The 21561-nt window shown below is 45.7% G+C and overlaps 1 protein-coding gene across 22 annotated transcripts in view; it reads right to left on the bottom strand.

The window, feature by feature from the left end:
• The window catches only part of BCL9 (BCL9 transcription coactivator), a 61092-nt gene that overhangs the window by 10182 nt on the left and 29349 nt on the right, over positions 1 to 21561 (bottom strand). For 5 of the 22 annotated variants that reach the window (XM_080375173.1, XM_080375178.1, XM_080375175.1 and 2 more), the window contains exons 2-4: positions 5288 to 5370; positions 1975 to 2281; positions 53 to 369 (exon numbers count right to left, since the gene is read on the bottom strand). In XM_080375173.1, the coding sequence (XP_080231299.1) occupies positions 53 to 369; positions 1975 to 2027 (370 nt within the window). In that variant the 5' untranslated portion in view covers positions 2028 to 2281; positions 5288 to 5370. The other 17 variants (XM_080375174.1, XM_080375182.1, XM_080375179.1 and 14 more) reach the window with 15 other exon arrangements.

A 21561-nucleotide genomic window follows, 5' to 3' on the forward strand; every position in this document is an offset into this window, starting at 1 on the left:
AGAGGACTAGGATTAAACGTCTCCACTTGCACACAAATCCTAGCAAACGTACCTTTGATTTCAGGGTCATCGTGAGGAGTCCCAGCTTCCCTCTGTTCAAAGGAGTCTGCCGAAATGCTCCTCTCTCTCTTCCCCTTCCCCTTGGCACCATTTCCAGCCCCATTCTTCAGCCCCATGCTCCCACCTGGGCCAGGGAGCACTTTAGGGGGGTGACCTCCACTTTTGGGGTCACAGGGAGAGGGCTGGGATTGGCTGGTGGAGCCCCCTTGTTTGCCCTGGTTGGAAAATTTGGAATCCAGCTGGGGGTTGCCAGACGGGGACATCACTGTAGGGGGACGGACCATCACCTCCTGCTTTGATTTGGGGCTACTGGGGACAGAGCAAAAAGAAAAGAAAAAAAGGAGAAGAAAAAAAAGTGACAAATCACACCACTGATTCGTTCAACCCTGTAGGAACCAATTAGAGAAGCAGAAGCAACCACTGCCACCTTTGCAAGCTAAGACAATTGCTGACAAATAAAAAATGCCTGCAAGCTTGGAGTCATGCAGGTGCTTTTTTGAACATGCCCTGAAAGGGTTATTATCCAAGATGGGATCTCATTGCTCAAGAAGGCACCAAAGCAAGCTACAGACCTGCCAGATCCCAGGAACTGCTGTCACATGAGGACCTACCTCTGGGGCTTCTGTCAATAAAGACAACGGTTTCTATGTGCACAGAGAAGCGCCTCACACCAAGACCAGCTCAGAGTAAACAAACAAGGCACAACAAAGTTCACCTCACCACTCTCCTGGACCCCAACGATATGCCACAGCTCTGATCAGAGCAGACCCCACCACCCACACCCCCTCCCTTGCACCTCCCTATCCAGTTCTACAGGGAGCACAAGGAAAACCCAGCATTACTGCAGCATTCATCATACATTGGGGCGAGCTGCCAGGCAAACACAAACCTCTGACCGTGAAAACAATTAAACCAGCTACAACCTGCCTCTGAATAAGGGAAGAGAAGGATACCATCTCACTGCACACTCCTGCAAAATGGGGCAGATGAAACTTCTCTAATTTGCCAAAGGAGATTCAGAGTCTTTCTTTCCCTCTTGATTCAGCAAATTGCATCCTAAATATATTTTGCTGCTCTGGGTTTTACAGACATACTAGCCACCCCCCCTTCCTCCTCACGCTCCAGTCACTCCATTGCTATCGGATCTTCTGCACTGTGTTTTCCCATCTTCATCACTACCACGTCCAACAGGCAGCGCTTGCTAGCATCCTCACTGTGGGACTCACCCAGGCAGTTTCCTCCTTTGGACAGACAACTGACTCAGAGGCGTTCCCTCTCAATTACTCTTAAGCTCCAGATGACCTCTAGAAGTAAACAATCAAACTCGAGAATGCTGTCAATCAAACCATTGCAAGTCCCTGGACACTGCTTCACTTCCATATTTTTCCCCTTCCAAATTAGTGGAGGAGAGATACTGACCTGCTGCACCGGCAGGTAAATGATGCAGAGGATCTGATCAGCTCTCCAGGCTGTTCAGGCCAATAATATGGAGGAAGCATTTTGTGTGAAAGCACAGACAGGAAGACCTTCTCCTGCCCAACCACCCCTTGGGGAAACAGATAATTAGAAGAGGGGGAAGAAAAAACAAAAAAAAAGAACCCCAACCAACCAACAGACAGAAACAGCATGTTTACTCTCCTACAGCCTGTTCAGACACCTGATGGGAGGGAGGAGGGCACAAGGAATGGAGAATCTGCACATCACAGGTTTACAGCTTTCAGCTCGTCCTGAGCCTAGCACGCATGGATGCTCCCCAGCACCGTGCAGCCAGCACTCAGGTACTCGGTGGTTCCGATGGGCGCACAAAGGAGGACCAGCAATCCACATGCACCGGTCCTTGGCTAATCCTGCAGCAGAGCGGGGACAGCATCGTGCACCAACCCAGAGCAGCTGACTGCAGGCTCTTCTCCTTACCTCTGTGTGTTGCCTGACGGGGAGTTCCTCACTTTGGGGTTACTGGAATGCATTGACAGAAATCCTGAGCTCACAGTCTCACACGCGCGCAGATGGGCTCTCGTCAAGTTCCTCTGGGGAGTGTGCCGCCAGAGGCAGCGTCGAAGCACTTTCTGCCACCCGCTTCTCTCAATGCTGGCTGTCTGCTTGCCTTTTTTCTCTTTGTTCCTCTCTGGTTTTGCACTGGGCACTTCCCTCCTGCAGCTCCAGCATTCTCTAGACGCGTGCCTCCTGCTGCCCAGGGGAAGTCTCGCATCTCCAGGGCACACTGTTAAAACCACCCCACAAGAGAACAGAAAACCAGTGAGGAACTTCCCAAGCAGATGTATCTGGTGTGAAGCAGTAAGCGGCAATTCTTCCCCCATTACTGAGAAGACACAGGAGAAGAGCTTTCAGATCAGTACAGCTCTGTGTTTCAAACTGGAGGCAGCCCTTGCTGGCCATTCGGTTTACAGGCAGTGAGGCCATCTTCCCTTCATCCAAAGGAAATCACTCTGAAGTAAACAAAACAGGGAAGCACCTCGTATCTGGACACTTTCATTCTGTATTTGTGCCCAGCTTGAAGACATCTCACAGCAAGTCAGTAGGAAGCCAAAATTACAAACCCCCAACATGACTTAGCTATCCAGGACTCTCCTGTGGATGGCCATAATCTGATATTTCTTAAGAACATAAACTCTGTTCAAATCTTTTGCCTCCTTGGTCCAATATAACTAGACATATGTTCAATGATGTGTGCTAAGGGTTGCACAAAGGGAGGAAAATAAAATAAAATGCCTTCCTGACCACCTGTAAGCAACCAGCTATGCTGTGATTGCTCTGAAAACACCAGGTTAGTATCACCAGTGTATCTATTAGAAAGGCCAAAAGATCACTAGAGAACTACCTCTCTAAATTTGCTCAGCAACACTATGCAGACTCTTGAGGCTTTAAAAAAAAAAAACAACCAAAAACAATCACACAACAAAAGCACTTTTTTCAGCTTCTTTCTAAGAAACAATATGCATGACACAGGCAATAAGGCACATAAAACTGTTTCTGGAGGAGGAAACTATTGAACATTACTGTTTACGTCCTTTGGGCTAAATTATTCTGGAACAAATTTCTGTCTTGTTTATGTTTCAACAAAATCTCTCCTGTTCATCTCACCTACTCAGATGCAAATCCACTTAATTTAGAATCTAACCAAGATTTATTGTTAATGTATTAAGCATTGCTAGTTAAATATTATTCAAATGTAAATATTCCTGGTATTCCTTCTCAGCACCCAAAGAAGCAGTTTCTTCCCGTGTATATCAAATGAAACAAAATAAATCTCACCAGACTGGGAGCGTCTTGAATTTTATGAAAAAACTACTGTTCAAATTGTGTTTAGAAAACAAAAATTGGTTTGCTTAATTGCTGACACCAGAGGATTAAGAAACACGGGCACCACATGACCAACTAGCCAAGGAGTTACCAGTAACTTGTAGTATTGAGCACCATGGGTTTCCAGTTCCCCAAATATATCTTGTTGTGAGGTTGTGCCATTACAGTTTTTAGTGACTTTGCACTGCTGTACATGATAGTGCTCCACACTGCAGTTGTTCCATGAAGCTCTGCATCCTCTCCAAAAATTCTCTTCTCTACCACATGCCTCCTTCGTAAGCCACAGAAATCATCCTGCTCCCTATTCTCACCTCCACCGTGCTGCACAAACCCATGACTGTGGGGAATGTTTCTACAGTAAAGGTCTCATTTTTAATGCCTTCTATTAGGTAATCAGATGAACTCCAGTCTGAGCCACACACTCCACAGGATCCACCTGCCTCTGGGGCTATCAGCTGGTTAGCCCTCCAGTTATGCCAGCAATGTTGGAGTTACTCTGTTACTATTGTTACCACTAACATGCTGTAATTGGAGCTGGTGCTATACAGATACATTAAAGACAAGAGAGACCATCTTCACAAGCCTCTACATTGTACCATCTTCGCATGCAAATTTGGCTCTGTTTTGACAACAAAATCGTAACATTATCAACAGCAACCAATTCCACTTTTCAGAAGAGATTTATGCATCTTTGAGTCAGTGCAACTCAGTGATACATTGAGTTCCTCACTTACAGTGAAGGTATGACTGAAAATAGGGTAAATTTCAGGTAAAAAAAGAAAAAAGGAACAAAGTAAGCAAAGCTCAATGCTAAAAGCAGGATGTAGATGTCTGTGTGATGAACTTAAGTATTCTACTTGTTTCACCCTCTGCTTTTCCACTTTTGATATTTATGCATTATCATGTTACCTGTTATTGTAAGATGAGAATTCTCTCAGACTCCCAGTCTTGCACAGTGCAATGAGAAAACATGAAGAACAGAACCAGGATCACACTGGCTGCACAGTATTTCTGACATCACCAAACTTTCAAGTACTTCACGGGGGAAAAAAAAAATAAAAATCAACCTCCTCCAATTTTTTAACCCTACTTTTTTATTATCCTATATACACGTATCTTCCATCTATTAGAATTGATGCGCTCTGCAAGGGAACTGTATTTTCCAATCTCACTTTAAATTTCTTCTTACCAGAGAGAGCTATAAAGGATACATCAATATATTCATTGGTGGAACAACAGCAGCTCAACCTCCTCGGCTTCTCATTTCTGCACACTGGGAATGTACCATCTTTTATAATGTGAAATGGAATGTCTCATGGTTTTTCTAAATGCACTTCTAACATATGTATGTCTGGGAATCTAGGGTTCAATAATGGAAAAGCTCTAGAGAAATGTATTTTGCAGCTGGAGTCTGCCTGACATAGCAAAGCCTTTATCATTGCTCTAAAATTAGAGGTAGGGTCACTGACAGTGAATGGTCAAGCCAGCCACTTTTCAAGACATTTTGGCAAGCTACATCCAAGGCTGCATTTTCAGGATTGCTTTAAGGTATGCCAAGCAACAGCTGCAGGGAAAAAGGATGGTTCAACTGGCTACTCATTCTCACCACCTCTCTCCTGACCACGTCAGGGAAAGATCTGAATGGGAACAAACCCAAGGGAAACAGCAGAAATCTCTATTCAGCTGGATTAGTCCCCTGATCTGGTTGATCGTGTAACCACATCAGTGCCTCTGCCAGCTCAGAGGAGGAAGTGAGAACAGGTGAAAAGTAGCCTCACCCCACTTGGTTGCAGCTTACAATTGGGATGGCTTAAAATGTCTTCAGACCTCAACTGCAGAGACAAAAGAGATGGACCCACATCTGTGGAGATACGATAGGTCCTCGCCTTTCCAACAAGTAGCTTACCAAGACCCCTGGTGTCACGACACGGCAGTACTCATTGTGGAGGCCATGAGTTGCAAACCACTTGTCTGACAAGAAACGATCACCTGGAAAAAGAAGAGAGGAATAGTTTCACCAACAAGAATGCACAGCCAAGCTGTGTGTCCCTCCCATGCAGCCAGCCACAGAAGCAGAGGAATCGAAACTTGCTCTGAACCATTGACAAGGGGAAGCCTCTGCTCAGACTGGCAAGATTTGTCAGCAGTGAAAAAGCCACCGTCAGAATGGAAAAGTCTGAAGATGTGTGCTGCGCATAGAGGGGAAATAGGTCAGACCTGCTTTAGCACTCCCACATTTGAGCTAGCTGGATTCCCATGAGCTCATCTGTGCTTAGAGAAGCTGGCACAAAGCTCGGACATGTAACCTCCCCTTCTCTGCACCCATCTCTCTTCAAAGGTTCACCTTTCCCTCACTATGTGCCCAGCAACTTCTGCCAAACCCCTGTGCTTCATATATACCATCTCCTCCACAGCCAGACAACGCATAAATAAAAACATCAAGCATCAGGTAAAGCCAGGCAATCACATCCAGGGGAAAACCAGGCAGGTTTTAGAAGGAAGAAGCACTATCTGCTACTGTTCTGGCAGCTCCTGCTTCACGTCATTGTGCTACACTACAGGGAGAAGGGGATCCAACTGCAAACCTTCCCAAGCAAGACATACTGCAAGCTTGCTCAAGATAGATAGGTGAGCCCCACCTTGCACTACGGTTATTTCCTATAAAGCCAAAAGAGTTCCATGCCCAAGAACCGATCAGCCACACTTTCAGTAGTGGAGACAACTCTGCATCAATTAGTGTTCACTCACACGTTAAAGCAAGTTTAAGTACCTGGAAGTTCAGTCATACAAAGAAACACAGACTCTGTGGAACGGCTTAATGCTAAGTTTGAGGTCAGTAAAGACAGACAGAGCAGCTACCTGCCAGATTCTCCCTCACCCACCCTGAAAACTGGAAATGCTGCAAAAGCAGTATGAATCCAGACAACTTTCACACTGTGAGGGCCAGCGTGGTCTCTGGGAGCATGCTCAGCGGTTTACACAGCATGGACAGTCTTGCAGTTAAAGTACGACTGCAAACTGAAATCACTACCAGAGGTTTTCTGTGTAATCCCAATGCATTCTGCTGACCAGATCTCCCAACAGGAACACAGGAGCTGTTGCGAGGCTCAATTAGTTACGCATTGTGAAATCCTGCGCATATTCTCTTCCCTCCAACATTCTCCAACTATTATCTACTGCAGCTTCACCTTAATAATGTAGCAATGTGCTGCCATGTAATCCACTTCAACAAAACCGAACTACAAAGCTAGTCCCAAACAATGCAGCTACATTCTCCACCCAGTTCAGCCAAATCAAACAATGAAATCATCGTGATAGACCATCCTTATCTAGCCAAGTCACACCTGCAGACAGAAGCTGAAACAAACACCTATCGCAACAAGCTGCTTCATCCAGTAAAACCTACCACAGCAGCATAATCATCCCTGAATCCAATTACCCAGTTATATCTCCTCTCTTCTTTCCCCCACCCCACCCAACAAAACAATACAGACTATGCCATGCCAGTGCCAATACTGACACACCTCTACCAAAGCAGTGACAGAAATCACCTTTTCCCTAGAAAGGAAACACATGTGAACACCAGCACACATCAGGATGGAGAGAATCTGTCACAGCAAACCGTCAGAGCTCTATTGCTTGAAACATTCAAGTCCAACTTGGCAAAGTACTGAAGCAGGGCAGCCTCACAGACCGCAGCTCAGGACCGCAAGAGGGATACATATGATCTGACACGATCCATCCTTAAGGCTACCCAGACAGTTATTGCAATGTAATTTCATCGCCTAGTTTACCATCTCTGCGGCTCACCTGCCTAGTCGGTGCCAAGACAGCTCGTTTCACAGTGAATTTAAGAGCAAAAGGGTGAGAATGTGTAAACAAGCGGCTACTGCAGAGTAACTAACAAGACACAAATGCACATCTTGGTTTACCCTTTGGTAAAGTATTCATGAACCCTCCCTGTACTTCTACGAACTAGCCATCACATTACTGTGCTGCAAACAGAAGGGAAAAAAACATCCAAACTAGCTTATTCCTACTTTATGCCCTTAAACTGCAGAAGCTTGATAGTGGCAAGTGGTCAGGTACTTGGAGGTGTACAGCATTACGGCTGCTTCAGCAGGAACAGCTGCAGTTATCACCAATTCACTTCAGTCTTTTCTCCCTCTTTGAGAAGAAGAATGTGGAGAGATGAAATAAAGGCATACCAAGTAGATAAAAGTATCAAACTTGTGGCCTTACTGTGACACGAAGCATTAAAGGCAAGAAACCTCTTTCTCTGCATACAAGAAAGAGCAAGCTTCCTTTTTCCCCGCGGCCTTTCTGAGACTGTTAGTCTGTGCTGGACTGAGGGTGGTGAGAGCCCAAAATCAGCACAGAAAAAGAAAAAAGGCTAGAGACCTGCTGCTACAGAAAACAAACGGTAACTCTGAACGCAAGCTGAGCCCGCACCCTGAATTGCGGCTGGGATAGTGGAGTAGGCAAGAAAGAAGAGAGTGGAGTAAGAGACTGCTCTGGGAAGAGCAGGAGCTTCAGGAGGGACCAAGAACAGCAGCACCAACAGCCGATCATCCTGACAGCCACCAGGAAGCAAACCTCTGCATGTGCATCCACCAGCGGATTCCCGGTGTGACCCGGGAGGTGGGGTAAGGCAATGAATCAGCCGACATGCTCCTTCAGTGCAATTTTACTGGGAAGGGCACATCCTATTGCTCCGACCCTCATTCAACCACATAAGAGGGAGAACAGCTGCACTGGCAAAAGGTGATTCCACTACACCCAGGACACCCCAAGAGCTACCACTGGTTTTCACCACATGCTGCACTTACCAGTTTTGTTAAGCATTTGTTTATTTTGCACACTTGCAGTTGAACTGCACCTTACTTTTTAATAAGTTGCTCTTTAACAAAGTACTTGCTTACACACCTCATTGATAAAGAGTGCAACTGGGAAACAAGGAAGATGCAGGAAGTGTCATTCAAGGCTTTTATTGAACCGTCAGACTCCCTTAAGATCATATAAAAGTAAAAGCAAACAGATAAATTGACAAGAGTATTCTACACCCCACATGCCTCCCCGTGACGCTTGTGGACACAGGGACACTTCAATCCCTTGAACCAGTCCCAATTTCCAGATAAGGCCCCTACTAAGGGCTTTTAACTACACCTTGAAATCTGCCTCTACCTCTTAGCAAAAGCTGTCCTCCTCATCCTTTCCCATGAATGCATAAAGCATGCGCTTATAACACGACTAGTATTGGACCCATCAGTATTCAAATCGATTTGTCAAAAATGCCTCCTGACGTACGTACACCGAGTGCATGCTGGACCCAGGAAAGCAACTTCAGCCAGCCTAAATCTATCCAACTCAGTCCCTTCCAGCCATCACTAGCACTTGTGACCCAGCTGAAAACTAACTCTAGATAAAGATATGATTAATTTTCAGAGACAAGCTTTCCGTTCCAGCCAGCCAGGTGGCCACATGCTCACTGGCATTGGCACAAAGGAGGCAGCAGCGACCGACAGCACAGGCGTGGATAGGCTTAAACTGGTTGTTCAAATCTACTTGTATTCTTCGCCCACCAAGTCCCTCTGTCCTTTTTATGAAACCCCTAAAGAACTACTGGGGCTAAAGACACAGTATCAATACGCATGTCATCTGGACACAATACAACTCTGCTTGTCCAAGCAAGGCATCAGCAGATGGGCCTGACGACCTACTGTCCTGGCTCTTTCCATTGCAGGGTTTGCAGACCTCATCCTTCAATGACACCGTAACGCTATCACACAGTAGACTTTCAGCTGACAGGCTCATGCCCTCCTTCTGCCAGAAAGGCAGTGGCCACTTGCACCAGGGGCACCTCATTGGCACATGGACCATATTCTACCCAAAACAGCTGCTGACTGGGGAAAACACCACGTTCTGTCATTCCCTAGTGAGCCACAAATAGCGTCTACTTAGAAATTATTTTCTCAACATCATGAACTAACTTATTAATACTAAGCTGATTAGATAGCAACTCACAGCCAGTCACCAGTTTCTAGATGGTCCTAACCTACCCTGAAGCAGTATGGACTTTTCTGTGTTTATGTCTTGCCAATGAAAAACGATGGCCTACACAAAGTTCTCACAGTTTTTCAAAGCCAAGAATTCCTCCTTATGCACATCAGAGAAATCACTGCTAATCCCAAGCCTGCACAGTGTTACCTCTTTGCTCATACTCTTGCATCACAAGCAACTCTCAATCAAAAGAAGAATCAAGAATCTGTCATCTGAACTAATTTTCCTACATGAATGCAAAGACTACGCAGTCTTCACCAGGCAGCCTTACAATCTCCACAGAGAAAATATCTTCTCCTGTACCGGTGGCGCATACACACCTCTAAATCGTCCACAACTACATGTCCATGCCTTAAAACACAGAGAAAGGGGCTGAGCAAAGAGAGCCTCGCTTAAAATTAACACCTTGATGACCTACAAGCACATTGACATGGAAAGCGCATGCAAGACTTCACTGTTACAAGGAAGAAAAGTTCCTTTGAGTAGCCTGGATTAACGTAAGAATTTAGGACAACAGGACAAGCCTCCCAGAAACTCTAAGAATATACTTAATTAACCACCCCTGCCTGTGGAAATGCAGTACAGATGTTCACACAAACATAGCTCCGCTGAGCCTACCTGTGCCTGCCCATCCACATATCTTGAGTAAGACAGTGCAGATACCCTTCCTCCCACACCTCACCCCCCCAACTCCCATCACCACGCACATGGACGCTTCCTGAAATCCATTCACAACAATGGCCACAGAAAGTCCAACCTTTTGTTCTCCATCCTTAAAAAGTGTAGTCAAGGCAATCACTGACAAAGCACAATAAATACAAACCCAAAGGCTCAGAAAATGAAATGTTTTATGACATTTCCGTGTAACCATCCACTGCTCTCAGACAATGGTATCTCTACCAACTATTCTCTTCCTTCTGACAAGCACATCAACAATCAACAGAAGCCATGATGAAAAGGCTGTTTAAGTAATTATTCTTTCTAGGTATTTACAAAAATCATTCTGAAATAATCTTCTGCAACAGACACATTGTCTACTACTCTCATAACCATCACTTCTATGAGTTGTGAGTAACACTAACACTTTTTATCAAAAGGACAACTATGTGTCAATTCAACTTTGTTTTCAGTGCATCTAACAATACTTCAGTGTGTGTTAACACAGTGGAGATGGACGGCCATCCTACACAGTTTCTGATTTTGTACAACTCTTTCTACAACTCCTTCCCTAAAGTAACAGGGGAGACAGGCAATTACGGACATTGGTGAGCAGATTCAAGGTGCACATAGCCAGACATGAAGTCCCTTTCAATTTCCCAGATACTACCACGTAAAAAAAAAAAACCCACTTGAAATACTTGGTCCACCTGGAACTAGAACAACCTCTTGGTACATTCTGACACAGTTCTAGAAACCAGTCTGGGGCAAAAAGCTAAAAGAAAAACCCTAAAAAAACCCCAAAGCCTAAACTACAACTATTCACTTCTGTACAGGAATGCTATTAACGCTTCCCCTTGCTGTTCACACCATTTCAGCTTCACCAGCATTAGTGGCATTTGCAGGTGCAGGTCGGCTAGGCTGCTGCCAGGGCGTTAGGCACGCTGTCGCATAACCCACAGCACACCACGACGTCGCGAGGACCTCAGCTCAGCCTCGGTGTACTCCAGCACAGCTGCCAACATCGGTTTAGCTCCACCTATGTTAGCAATGCTGGGAGCAGTCTATGTACATTACAACTGGAGTTTGAAGCACTTCACATGGGAGCGTCACTTACCTTAGCAGCAGCCTGCCTGCTCTAGAGTTCCTACTATTGTTAACACTGATAAAGATCAAAAGCTCTAGCAATAAGGGATTTTTCAAGAAATGTTTTAACAGTATTTCCCTAATATATGGCAGGCTTCTGCAGCTTACTACATGATGTCAGCAGTTACCACCACCAGCACCAGCCAGCATTACATGCAGGAGTCCAGCAGGTAACACTAGAGCTTTCCGCGGGCTGCTTTCATAGCTTTTCCTTCTGACAAAACTCCATCTACTTTTCAGGAAGTAGGTAACGTGTTCACAGCCAGAGGTGATCTCTTTTTCTCTTATTTCTCTGTGTTTATTTTTTCTGAAATTTAGATAGGGACATCAATGGGAACAACCGTATGTAAAATACACCTGTATCAAGCTTGCCAGCAGCCCATTCTTCAGGAACTAATCTGCAGAGGGGGAAGGACGTAGAAATAATGGATGGGAGGACAGAAGGAGTCAACACGTAGTAACACCAGCAGAAGGCTTGGGAGAAATAAGCCACCTATCAGTTCAGCAAGTAAAAAAAACAGGTGCTTTTTCTTTTCATTTCAGCATCCCTTCACTAGGCTACCAGAACAAGAGACAAGAAACAATCCTCAGGCATAACTCCTCAGGCTGCAATCTTGTCAGTTCTCATAAGCCAAGTGGGTCTGGGATGGGTCAGTACAGGGCAGACCTCCTCTGAGGAAAAGCCAGCGCTACAGCAAGCGGCAGCTCTCCACTATGCTGCAAGGGGACATCACACGTGATGCCTGTCAGAATTGCTGGGGGCAACCAACCCACACACCTTCCTTCATGTTAGCCTTCGCCTTAACAGGTATCTGGTCTCTCTCTTATCCCAAGCGAGCAGTTTTTCAAGAATCCCAGCATCGCTACCTTCCAGCGCTGCCTGTGAGACCCGTTTTCACTCAGGACTGACACCGCCAGCCATCCCTCTGCTCTTCTCTCCTACACAAGCCTCCTGCTGTCTTATAGCACCAGATACTCACACCTGGGGAGCTCAGCACTGCAAAACAAGGCATTCCCACAGGTGCAGAGCTGAAGAATTACTATATCATGCAGTTTACTGCTGGGTAAGATGTATGTCAAGGGGTACATGTTCCTGGCACATGAACCTCTCATTTCTTTGCTTTTAGACCTGCATTAGGCACATTAGATGTAGCACAACCTTTAGCAACACAGTGGAGTGCTTCTGTATACTGGTTTCCTAGTCATTAAATGTAGGATCTTAAACAGAGCAATGACTCTTCTAAGGAGTAAGGCACTTCAAAGAACTCCAGCAAGCAAAGACTACATGTACACAGTGCTCCACGATGCTACATGACTATATCAAAGCTGCTGTGATGAAAAACTGACATTTGATAAATAACATGAGGTCACCTAAAAGATCTCAAAACACTGCATGTAAAAATGTTATTTTGACAAGAAATTAAGCAATTGTATAATCAGGTCTATTATCAAATCTACTGCTTTGACATGATCTTACAAAAAATATGAAGAGCATGCAAATCCAGTTGCTGCGGGATCCTCCCTCACTCAACAAAATATGTCAATAAACTATATTCTTGTTTGTGTACATCCTTCCTACTTTTAAGATGTATACGCTTAATATTCTTCTAGTTAGCCACGCATGTACAGCAAAGCCTAACGTACTTCAAAGTACTTACTGTACTGTATAAACAGAGCGCTATTTTCAAAGACTCCTAACTGTCAAATCAAAGCTAGCTTTCACAAGAGCATTCAGAAGCATTTCTGCTGGATGGTGGCTATTTGCCTGACAGTTTCAACTTTCTATCCCCAACTACAAGAAGGTTAATTTTTAATTTTTTTGAGAGAAAAAGAAGAAAGCATTTTTTTGCTAACAAGCTGTCAATCCATTTGGGCCTGAAGTTCTTTACTCCCTCCTCATGCATACATATACAATGTGGTGGAAAATTTCAACTCTGCTAGCAAAAGTTCCAAGAAGTGTTTCTCCATACATAAGACTGCCTAAACTTTCCACCGTAACAGCTCTCACTGTAGAAGCTGTGACTATTCACCTCAACAGGCTACAACTTCGTTTTATATTACACTGCAAATACTTTCCTAATCAGTCCTCAAACAACACCAGATTGGTACATCGATAAAACACTGCTATTTCACAGGCAGTGGAACAGTAATATCAAGACACCTGAAGAAGTCAGTTTAGCAAAATGCAGAGACCATAGCTCTGAGCAACCTGCAAAAGGGTCTAGTGCTTGATCTCACCCAGTGTTTTTATCAGTGAACCACTAAACCAGAATTTTCCTTCAGGTTTTGCATAATTCTATACACACTGCAAGGGCAGCAAAGATAGCTTCATGCAACATACACGAGCCGACTCACAGATTTAAAGCAATTTGTAGAGCGTAAGTAACATGGACAAGCAGATAAATCACGGGCACGTTAAGAGCCAGGTTCTGTTCTCAAGTTCACCACCAAATCCAACCTAATCTGGTTTTAAGAGCCCATGGGCCCTAGCCACACTACTGATAAGGTAAAACAGGTATCTGCACCCTTTGTTCAGAAGGCATAGAGGACAACAACAGGCACATGGACACCATCCAGTGACAAGATGGGTCAGCAACTTACAATCCCCTTGCTCTACTGCCATGCAGACAGCCCCAACAGAAAGCTAAATAGCAAGAATACAGTGGCACTGCTTTCTTAAGAGGCCAATCAGCCACGGAAACAGGACAACCACTCAAAGTAATTGCAAATGTTAAGAGTTGAGCAGGCAGCTGTATGGCTACCTGTGCCTGAAGCACAACTGCTCTGAACTCAATACAGAAAGCAGCAAGCTCTCCCTCAATTCCATATGCAGTTAAATTATTGTGTATATCATACACTCTTTTTGCCATAGATTGTACCACTAAGGAGCACTTAAAATCAGTATTGTTTTCCAGACTACAGCACCCAATTTCCAGTGAACTCTCAGAGGATGTTGCTCCACCACCTCTCAACCCTGCTTTGTGGAAAGGAATTATGTCACTGGTAAAGCATACCTTCCATTTTCCTTCCTTCAAAAGGATTTCATTGATTCTGCCTAGGCTTTAAAAACAAACAAACAAGCCAACCACATTACAGTTCCACTTTTCCTCTCGCTTCCCTATTCTACAAGCTCCTTCCTTTGCAGAGGCCAAACAATCAGAAAGTTCACCTCTGCTTTTAAGTCTGGGAAAAAAATGGATCTCTGAGCATGTCTATCAACTCTAAAGAGATAACATTCATTCTTCAGATATGGTAAACTGCAATTTCCTAAGAGTCTTTAAAATAAATTCAATCAGTGTTGTCAAAGTAAATTGAAAACAGAGTGCTGAGATCTGACTGCTGAAGAGGAGGCAAAAACAACCCACAGAAGTAGGAGTAAAACAAATGTAAAAGGTCAGGTAGCAGTAGTTCACTTTGCAATAGCCACAGTTCTGTAGCTCAGACCAGATTTCAGGATGGATCACCAGGATCCAACCAGAAGCCTATGCAGTTTAATGACACATCTCACACACTGGTCTCAATCAAGTTTCCAGAGAAGTGTGTGAGAACCCCGCTGCAAACCCAGGCACAACAAGCTATTCCCTCCCTCTCTTTCCCAGTATAGAAGGGTATTTGTTAAAGCAGAACAAAAATCAAGGTTTAGACTACAGGCTTAGTACCTCTTCCAAAGTTTCTACTGTCACTGATTATGATAATTGAATATTATTCTTATTCCTACAGACATCTGATCCTTTTTAACTCTTGTTGAATTCTTGCTCCTGATGATTCTCACAGCATGAGCTTCACTGCTTAATTGCAACCACACTAAATAGTCTATCATCAATTTACACTACATGTTCTGTATCATCAGTCAGTCTTGAAGCAGCAGAAACTTTTCCATAGCTAAACCACCAAACTCTTCTTTTTACCCGGTTTAAAGCTTCTTAAAGAGGACTTCTCTTTTTATACATTGCATTCAGAGATGAGAAACATTTTTGGCAAAGAGAACAAGGTAAGCTGAAGGAACTGTTCTCAGGCAAAGGAAGGTGTAACAAATAGGTGTAAGTAACATTTAGCAAGTTTAGCAGACTCTTAGGGGTATAGATGAGCATTCCTCTTGGCAGCAACACCAGCTTAAAAAACTGCCACTACCAATATTTACTTCCACTCCTGCACCACGCTGTCTGATGTGCCCATACAACCATTTGCATGGCCAAACCATGAACCAGTTTGGCAAACCGATGCACGCTAAGTATAATTACTTTTTTGCCAGGCTACTTACAATCCAGGGCAGTTCCTTGATGCGTTTCAGTCTACAGCTGCTCCAGCACACACAGAGGGGGGGTGCAGAGTCAAAAACAGACCAGCGAGCGCCAAGGACTCTTCAGAAGCCAATTCTAGCACCAAAATAAATGCTCACAGGCATACTAACAAAGGGTGGCTAGGTCTATAGGTAAGGGTACAGCCACAAAGTACAAGCCTGCTTCTTCAAAAATAGAAATTTAAGTCAATGTTGGAACAGTTCATTTGAATTCAGCACACATCAAAACATCACCTCAGGTTTTGCTATTGTTTTTGAGCTAACTAGCGTTTGTAAGACCCTGCGGTCTTAAAGGCAACTCTTCAGAAATTTCCCAACAGATGGACTTTTTTTGCTCAAGTTCTTCAAGATTAACTGGAATTCCTAATTATGAACAAGGTTCCTGTTCTTCTGCATTTGTATCGCTCCCACCACAAAGTGGGGTCCAGCTCCAAAATGATTAAACTTTTAAAACAGCAAAAAAAACCCCAAAACCAACCTAACAGACAAGTAAAGGTACAGGGGAAAGCTATTTTAAATACGATAGGCAGAGCAGTGCTCAGACAAAAATTCAGCAATGTCCTTCCATTCACAAACTGCTCTGAAAACCTGAGTTAACACCTTCATTTTGCCAGCAGGAAGACTAGAAGGACTCCAACAGAGCTTGTAAGCAGGAAATCCAAGCCCATAGCAAATCTTCTGGGTTAAAGGACTTGGTATCTATGTAAACAGACCACAGACCTTACCAAGGCACAGAGATTTCTGTGAAGTCCAAGGCCAACGCAAACTAGATAGAAGGATTTTATGAAGGCTGCCTGCATCACTGACAAAATTATGGTAAACTTCTAGAAAGCAGAAGAGATCAAACCCTGCTAGGTAACACAACTTACATTTAAGATGGGAATTAGTTTGAATACTCACTTGCGTGTAAATTGCTCCACAGGATAAGGTTGTTGTGGTTGGGGGGGGGGGTCCATTGAATTTGTAAGAGACCAACAAAATTCCTGAGCCATAGGCACAGCTCGTAAGGCAACAGAATTGACATAGCATGTCAGGAACTCAAAAGGAAAAAAATAATCTAGAAAGAAACATGTAGAAATAGGTATGGAAAGTCAACATATTGGAGAGTTGCAAGCCTTTGAATAGCTTGGAAACATGGATCAAAGGCACTCCATTCTTATCCACCTCAAACATATAAACTGTTCAGAAAAGTTGTTGTATATTAATATTTTAGCCTTGTGGCTTACAGTTGCCTTAGTTTCTATATTTGGATATTTAGTGACAAATGTAGTTTCTCTGGCTGTGGACTAACCCTGAGTGAAAACAATCCAAGTACATGAACTGTAAAGATGAAATGCAAGATGGGGGGTGGGGTGGGGGGGGGGAAAAGAGAAGCACAAGGAAGAAAGAGTCCACACCCTTTGTATTCATAATATACAGAAGAGATCTACAAAGTTTCAGGTTGTATGAACAGAAACCTATTTATTTTCTGTCACTTTAAAGTTCAGATCCTGCCTAGCTTAGAAAACTGTTGTTGTTTTGCTTTCCTCTTTTGTGATCAGTTAATTTGTTTATTGGTCAACACATCTCCCCAAAACAAAACAAAAACTAAAAAAGGCACCTATACACACACCCCTAGACCACAAAAAGATGGTTCCAACAGTGCTGTCATAGTCTAGCTACTTCCCTCACAACAGAGTAAACTGCAGTTTCTCCCAAAACATCTTTATTGCATTTATGAGCTAAATAATCTGTACTGGGAAAACTATACTGGGAAGTCAGCAACAGAACTTTTACCAAACGTTGCCAAAACCAAGTACATACACAGAAAAAAAAGACACCCCCAAAAGAATTTCTAAAGTTAACCTGACCAAATATGAGCAGCTGAATGGGAGGGGGACTTAGACAAAAACTTGTTTAGGGTGGAGGTTTTTTTGTTTGGTTTTGTTCACACTTATTTAACGTCAATGATTGATTAACATTTTGGATAAAGGAGGTCTTTGTTAGTGATTCAGCATCTCCACCCCTTCAATTAAGGTGTTAAGAGTTCACAACAGTGCAGTGAGACCCAAGATCCCCAGACCCCTCTCCACACACACACACAAAAAAAACCCCCACCCCACAACCAAAACCAAACACCAAAAAACACCAAAAACCAGATCAACAACAAAAAAAAAAAACCAAAACCACCACATCCACCCCACTGAAAAAAATTCCAAAATCCCAAAACTGACATTGTTGCTAAGTCCAAGTTAAAAAGAGAAAGATGCCTTTCTTTTGTTGTTTGAGGAGGGGCCAGCAAGGGAGACAGGGAAAGAATATGAGCCCTTGAGCCATTTTTATGCTCTGAGTAAGAAAAAAGGGCACATTCATTAAAAATAATCTCTTTGGAGATCACTGTTAAAAAAAAAAAAAAAACCAAAACACCAACCACCACCCAACAGAGCCATCATGCCAAATTGTCCAAAATGGCTATAAAATCTCACCAAAGCAACCCCTGTCATTCCTAGGAGAAAGCAGATCGGTCTGCCATGGGATATGGGCACGTGCACTCTGTGAGCACAGGATGAACACACAAGAACCGCGTAGTTAGCCTCTGTGTAACTTCACCAGTTCAACACCTGTAACTGCCCACTGTAGACAGCAACCGGACACGACAGCCCTAATATGAAGCAGGAGTAAGGTAAACAAAAATACAGGAATAAAGCTGTTTAAATATGTTAATTCTTTCATTCCATACCCTGTGATATTTTTTTATCTGATTTCACGTAATGCCTTGCCTAGCTTCCCAACACTTGTTTTTGTAATATTTTGAACAATCACTGACCAGGTATTACCTTCCAACAAAGCAGAAGAAAAAAACCAAAATCTACACTCCCTTTTTTTTTTTTTTTTTCTTCCTCTCCTGCCTTTTAAAGCTTGATACACTTAAGGATGCTTCAGAGCATCCTATGATGTCTGTGTGGGCTTTTCACAGAGAAATCGAGGACAAGATACTTTCAAGGAAAAGAAAAACGTTACTGGAACCCCTCAAAACTGGAAGAACTGTTTCCCCCGCTTCCTCCAACTGTATTTTGACAGTAAAGCAACTAGTCACCAGCAGGGAGGCTTAATGAGACAAACTTGACTTGGCATCTCTTCTTCTCTGCCCCAAAGTCGGTGAGGCTAATGCTCAAACTAAGGAGACGTTACTTTACAAGGTAAGGACTACAAGATTTGGTGCTCCTCTCCCAGAAAGCGAGGTTCACTGTTATTTCCAGACCAGTTCCAGAGTTCAAGTTAGGTTTGGCTCTGAAGAAAAAAAGTGTCTCCCCTTTCACATTGGTGGGCTTTGAACTGTTCCACAATCAGCTCCCTACTGCCACTTACTATTTCATACTTTCTTCCTTTGCTGCATGGCAGTTTCCTCATTTCTCATTTTGTTTACTATTAAGCCACTAACCATGTAATCATCCCACCTTAATATTGTATAGTGAAATAACAACCCACAATTGACTGTCAAATCGGGTTCTTCCCATCTGTGTCCTCATGCTTTGTCTGCCCTCCCAAACTAACACCCACCTTCCGCATCCCAAACATTCAATCGTCAGAGGCCTTTTTGATCCCATCATCCCATCGCCAACACAAGCGGCCTCCAGGACAGAAAAGTTGGACAACACAGAAATACAAGGTGATCTTTCTCATCCTAGAAGTAAAGCCTTGCTGCTTGCATGCACCTACCTGTCCCATCATTTCCCTAAGCGTTTGAGGTCTCCAGTGTTGGGGTTTTTTTCTCCCACACACATCCAAGCCTTAACCTCATGAACTTAAGTATCTCCACAGATTTAGCTTCTCTCATCCCCACTGACAGCCTCCCATACACCCCTTTGCAGTAAGCCAGGGCACAGACTCCCTCTCACGCGTGCACACACACCGTGCCTCTTCTCTACCTAGCAGAAACACTTCCAAATAAAACACATTTCCCCTGCCTTGTCAGATACTGCTCTTCCCCACAATCCCTACACACAAGATCCCCTCCCACACTCTTAGTATCCCACAAACTCCTCTTGCACAACTTTCCTACATACCAGTTTGACGCTACACGCTTAGCTTCCCTGGATTCCCACTCCCCTGAACTATCTCCACTGCTTCCCAGCTCTGCACCCCTGCAATTCCCTTCCCAACATGTACACCACTGCTGCCCCATACCACAATCCCACTCCCATATCCCTTTCTCCCAAGCACTTAAGTCCCAGCTCCTCACATCCTCCCATCACTACAATCCATCTCCTCATTCATCAATTTATTTCTCCCCAGCATACTCCATACTTCTTCATCCACCTCTCCACCTCCCTTCCTACAGACACCTGTACTTCAGCTCTTCCTGCAACAAAGCTCCCCATCCCTTCCCCACAGCACATCCCAGATGATCTAATGTCCCACGTACGTACCGTCTCCCACCCCCTCACTGCATGCTTCGTCTCACACCCTACTCCCTACATCCCTACTGCAGGCTTTTGTGCCCCAGCCCCAACGCGGGGTCCGCACACTCAGCTCTCACCCCATTTGCATCAGCTTCTTTCTCCTAGGACAGCCAGCAGAGGCAATTCCAACAATTCTAAACCTGGTGTTGCAGCCCCTCCTATGCTACATCCCAACCCCTCACTGGGATTAAAAACTCAGAGAACTACCTCTGTAAACCACCCAGCGCCATCCTTTCCATACAGCACAGCCCCTAGGGCACTCCAAGCACATCAGTGCGCCTCAGCACAGCACGCTCCACTCACCTACTCACACAGCACCCTAGTGCTGCAGCCCACCGCACCCCACACAGCACAGCCATGTGGACACCCAGTGCCCCCAGCACAGCCTATGGCACCCCACACATCCCTCCGCACAGCAGAAGCCCTAGGGCATCCTCCTGCACCGCAGGGTATCCCACACACCCCTCCATGCAGCGCAGCAATTCGGGCATCCCAGGCACCACAATGCAACCCAGGACGCCCCAGATACCCGCCCACAGAGCGCAGTCTCTGTGGCATCCCCTGCAAGCCAGAGCAACCCATAGAGACCCCAGGGCATCGCCTGCACCACAATGCAACGCAAAGCGCTCCACGTGCCCCTCCTTCAGCATAGCCGCCAGGGCTTCCCCGGCACCCTGCACCCCACACAGCCCGCCACAGGGCACCCCCTGCACCCCACACAGCCCGCCACAGGGCACCCCTTGCACCCCACACAGCCCGCCACAGGGCACAGATCCTGGGCACCCCCTGCATCCCCGACACATCCCCCCACAGAGCACAGCCCCCGGGCACCCCCTGCATCCCCGACACATCCCCCCACAGAGCACAGCCCCCGGGCACCCCCTGCACCCCACACATCCCTCCACAGAGCACAGCCCTTACAGCAAGCACCCCCTGCACCCCACACATCCCCCCACAGAGCACAGCCCTTACAGCAAGCACCCCCTGCACCCCACACATCCCCCCACAGAGCACAGCCCTTACAGCACCCCCTGCACCCCACACATCCCCCCAGAGCACAGCCCTTACAGCACCCCCTGCACCCCACACATCCCCCCACAGAGCACAGCCCTTACAGCAAGCACCCCCTGCACCCCACACATCCCCCCACAGAGCACAGCCCTTACAGCAAGCACCCCCTGCACCCCACACATCCCCCCAGAGCACAGCCCTTACAGCACCCCCTGCACCCCACACATCCCCCCACAGAGCACAGCCCCCAGGCACCCCCTGCACCCCACACATCCCCACACAGAGCACAGCCTCCAGGCACCCCCTGCACCCCACACATCCCCCCACAGAGCACGGCCCCCGGGCACCCCTGCACCCGGGAGCACCCCCTACCCCTCCCTCCGGGGCACCCCGCATGGCGCTGCACAGAGCGCAGCGCCGGGGCACCCCCCGCACCTCGGAGCATCCCCCACCCCTGCCACGCAGCACCCCCGGGGCGCCCCTCGCACCCCTCACGCCGCGCCGAGCCCCCGGGGCACGCTGCGGAGCCCAGCCGAGCCGCCGGGGCGCCGCCGTCCCGGGGGC

Source organism: Falco punctatus (assembly GCF_963210335.1).
Source record: "Falco punctatus genome assembly, chromosome: 2".
Classification (NCBI taxonomy): Eukaryota; Metazoa; Chordata; class Aves; order Falconiformes; family Falconidae; genus Falco; species Falco punctatus.